At 25.7% G+C, this 4457-nt stretch overlaps 1 protein-coding gene across 1 annotated transcript; it reads right to left on the bottom strand.

Moving 5' to 3' along the window:
* Window positions 1-1236: 1236 nt before the first annotated feature.
* Window positions 1237-2520, bottom strand: LOC145846954 (calpain-8-like). Its single transcript, XM_082953463.1, has one exon. It carries the CDS (start codon window positions 2518-2520, stop codon window positions 1237-1239), a length of 1284 nt encoding a protein of 427 aa, XP_082809589.1.
* Between the last annotated feature and the right edge of the window lie 1937 nt (window positions 2521-4457).

The following is a 4457-nucleotide window of genomic DNA, read 5'->3' as shown; positions in this document are numbered from 1 at the left end:
CTACAAAAGTTATCCACCACAACCTTAAAAGTTTCATTAGTTTCAAAACAGTTTATATTTAATCAGGATTGATTACTGATTAAACAAGGCTTTTTAAAATTAAGTAATTTAATACACTTTACTGGGCTTATAAGAAAACAACTGTAACTTAATATCCCAAGCCCTGTAAACTACTTTAAACACAGCCCAAAAGTGCGTGCATAAGAAATACCAGACTAAATTACATATCGAACACAAATATTTAGGCTCAAAAGTTTGTACTCAAGAGAAAAACTACTTTTTAAAATCGTAGGGGGCGATTATTTTTCAAATTTCTGAAAAGGGGGCGATATAGTAATTGAGTTTGGGAAACCCTGGTATATATTAAGAAATTTATCAATATTTTTTTAACTTACTAGTTGAAAATCTAAAAGTTTTAATTAAGTATTCTACGCCAACAAACTATAAATAAATTCTAAGTTTTGCTTTCTAGCGATCATTGTAATATTACTTTAGTAATAAGGTTTTTATTAAAAAATATCGATTTTGTGTTATAAAAAAAAAAACTTGTCATAAAATGACTTCTGCAAAGTAGAATACGTAAATTGCTACGTAAGACTCATTTGTAAACTTAAATCTAGAGAACCATTTTGTATTCCTTTTTAACATGCTGTCAATATGCTAAGATTTATAAAAAAAAAAGTCTTTTGTTAGTAAATGTTTTCAAACTAAAAAAAAAACAGTTTTAATGAACAAAAAAAAAAACTGTATACTTATTTAACCTTTATTTATACTATTTGCACCAAGATTTATTTAAATTTACTTTTCATTAGTTTTTAGACGTAAAAACAAAATTTTCTAAAATAAATATATAAAAAGAACATTTTAAAACTTAAAATTCATATTTTTTTAAATAGTAATGGTTATTAAATTTATATAATTTTTTAATCATTATCATTGACCAAATGATAATCACTACAAAATAAAACAAATAATATTTTTATATTCAAGTATACTTGCGTTTTATAATAAAATCTGTAACAAAGTTTTGTTGCCTTAATAGTTAATACATACTACTCTTAAAACGTTAGTATATCAAAAAATTGATTGATAGAATTGTATTCTTATTTTAATATTTTGATATTCTCGAGCAAAATGGATGCAAATATCAGTAAAATAATTTTTTTTTTAACTATTTAGATGAAGAAAAAATTGTTATTGTTGCAATTATAATATTTCGTCGCAGTGCCATCACTTTTAGCTTTCTTCTACAATTTCTTTAAAAGAACACTCCGATACAGAACCTATTTTCATCAACAGATCTAAAATATTAGTATTAATTGGTTTGAATCTAATTTCAAGCTTAAAAATGTATTGGTTTGGTTTTAGTTTAAAACTCTGAAAATAAAGGCTTTTTGCTTCTCCATTCTGTTGAACTGGATTGTAAAGATATGTTAGAAATACTTCACCATTAAATTTTACATTTTGTTTTTCCTTATCATCAGTATATACACTCAATGTAAATTTTTCGGCTCTGTGAGAATATGAAAATATATTTATTATAAATGTTGACGCTTTTTTAGTATCAACTTTGCAAGAACATTGAATTCCAAAAAGGGGCTTGTCATAACTAATCTGTTTTAATTTTGAACTATCTTTGAAAACTGATTTGTACATATTTTTTGAACACAAAGAATTTATTGATAACCTTCTCTTTTCAAGTTGGTCTAAAGTGATCCATAGTTCTCCTTTTTTTCGATCAGCTCTAAGTATTGAAAGAGGCAATTTTGTATTAAAAGCAGAAAAATAAGGAGGATTTTGACTTGGATCGTAAAGCTTGATAGCCTTGTGTTCTACGTTATAGTCCATAACAACATAAGCATGTCCAGGATTATTAACATCTTCTGGTTTGTATATGAGATCAGGTGTTATACCCAAAACAACTGAACTTTTATTATCAACTTCGTGCTTGAAGTAATCCATTACATTTTGTTTTAAATCTGTTTGATTCCAAGTATGACAGCTTATCATGCAATCACTGAATAATGAAAGAACAAAATCTGGAAACATACCGTCACAGTTGTTGTAATTGTTATTGCAAACTAGTTTAACTACAGCTTTTTCAAACAAAGAAGCTAAAAAGAAGTTATCATCATTTGCAGATCTTGCATAAACTAAAGACGGTCTTTTACTGAACAAACGTTTAAGTAATTTCGGTTTTGTAAAAGGTAATTTGTCATCTATTGTAACAATTATTGGCTCTCCTTTGCAAAACATTTTAAAGTAAAACTTAACACCTTCACTTGTATGTTCAATCCTTGAAGCAATTTCAGATAAAAACTCTGGTCGTTGTGAGATAGCAGCTAGTGCAGCTATTAACCCACAGTTTCCTATACAACCTTGCTTAAAGTCGCTTAATGAGACTTGTTCTTTACTAAGGAGAAGACTTTTATTAACTTTTGTCGTGCTTATAAATTTGATCCCACAATTTTCGTGTTTTTCAAGAATTTTAAACTCATCTTGTTTCGAAGTATTTGCCATGTTTGATATTTATATAGTTTCTGTGAGAAATTTAATGTTTCATTATTAAAAGGTTTGTTAATTAACTTGATTTAACAAGACTTATAAAAACAATTGAGTTTTTTTGTTACGGTTAAGTATGAAAAGTAAATTAAGCAGTTTTGTAAACACATAAAACCAATATTCACAAAAATTAATTTTAAATTTAAATTATACTTGTAGGGTTTAATAAACTTGACTAGGTTTTTAACTAAAAATGAGCACAACTTACCTAAAACCTTTATGTACAAACAACGACAAATTTTGTATTAATTTAAAACTTTTTAAGGTTATAGTGTATTGTACAACCACACTAAATATCATTGTAAATTTAGAACTAGCTGATAAGAAATTTTTTTTTATATTAAACATCATATCAAACACTTTAAAATAAAGAATATCACACTCTAAAAAAATACTTTAAATCTGGTCAAAACTGTTACAAAAGAAATAAATCTACCAGAATATAGTGAAACTATGTGCAACTAAATTAATAATCAACTACTATGAGTTTAATTAAATAAATTAATTATAACTAACTATAATTGATATAAAAGATCTTTAAAATAAAAAAATCAAAATTAAATAATTTTAGTTCTAGAACTAAATATGTAAGGTATTGACTAAAATATCACTCAGTCACACTTTGGCAAGTTTATATGGTTTAATTTAAAAGATTTAAGCTATGTTCAGATCAACTGGCTCTGGTTGACTGATTTTATAAAATTTGATGTTCATCTAAGTGGAACAGTAGTTAAAATGGCAACCCACTTAATTGTTATTCCTTAAATTTTCAGAGAGAACATCACTCTAACCTTCCTTTTTCATTTTACTCGATGAGAATCTATTTCAACTCTCCTTCTTTTCTTTCCTTTTTGCTAAGAGAACGAAGAGGAAAAGTAACTTGTATTGTCAAACAGTTCAATTTCTCCTAGTTCTTTAGAGTAACAACGGAAAAAAAATATTTAAAAAACGTACAAATTATATACTAGTTTTAAAAGTGATTGAATAGGAAACATTTAAGTTATCAGTATAAGAAAATGAAAATTGTTTATAAGCCTTCACATTAAAATAATTAACAGTATGTAAAGTTCTCTAAAACTTTTTCAAAAAACCTTTTTAACAAAAATCTTGAATAAGTAGGCAAAATAATTACATCAAGATTATAAGGGAAACTTTTTTTTGACTAAAAGTTTCACTACATTATCATGCCTATGCAAACCTTTATGATACAAACTCTCAGGGGAGTGTTTTGACTGGTTACCTGTTTTCTGTGAACCCCCTGAAAAAAAAAGTAACGAATAAAGAAAAAAAAGATTCTTAGAATATCACTCAAAACGTTATTTATTGACTTTGTTTTGGTTTTTTGATAAACTTTAAATAGTGAATGTTTAATTTATAACACTGAAAGATTGATAAGTTGCTGTAACAACAAAATGCTCGTTTTTGTCCAGCTGATATAGATTTCAAATTAAATTTCAATTTTGACGTCATAATATGTAAAACTTCTAAAGTAACATTTCTTTTTTAGGAAACTTTATTTTAAGATGCTCTTAGTTTCCATTATAAATTGTTACTTAGTTAAATAATTTTTGTTTAAGTATTGTTTTTGAACTAGTAAGTACAGTTGTACTTAAAGTTTGTCCAAAATAATAACTAAAGTTTTTTTTACTAAGTTTACTGTATATAAAAATGTAGTGTGAAGCTTTTGTGTTATGATTTTATATAATAGTGTTGTGTTTTTACTTAAAGATTTATATTATTTGTTTATGTGTAAACCAACTAGATTCAAACCTTAAAAAATTCATTTCAGAGAGTTTTCAAAATTATCTTTAGACAACTACACCACCTGACAATTTATTCTTTTATCATTTAATGTAAACTTTATAATTCTATTAAGTTATTAATATTTTTATTCT

Source organism: Thalia democratica, unplaced genomic scaffold (genome assembly GCF_965202585.1).
Source record: "Thalia democratica unplaced genomic scaffold, ktThaDemo2.hap1.1 HAP1_SCAFFOLD_722, whole genome shotgun sequence".
Classification (NCBI taxonomy): Eukaryota; Metazoa; Chordata; class Thaliacea; order Salpida; family Salpidae; genus Thalia; species Thalia democratica.
This window is presented reverse-complemented; position numbering and strand designations above follow the sequence as displayed.

Coding starts and splice junctions, on each gene's coding strand:
- LOC145846954 (XM_082953463.1), bottom strand. CDS start 2,520: ATGGCAAATACTTCGAAACAAGATGAGTTTAAAATTCTTGAAAAACAC.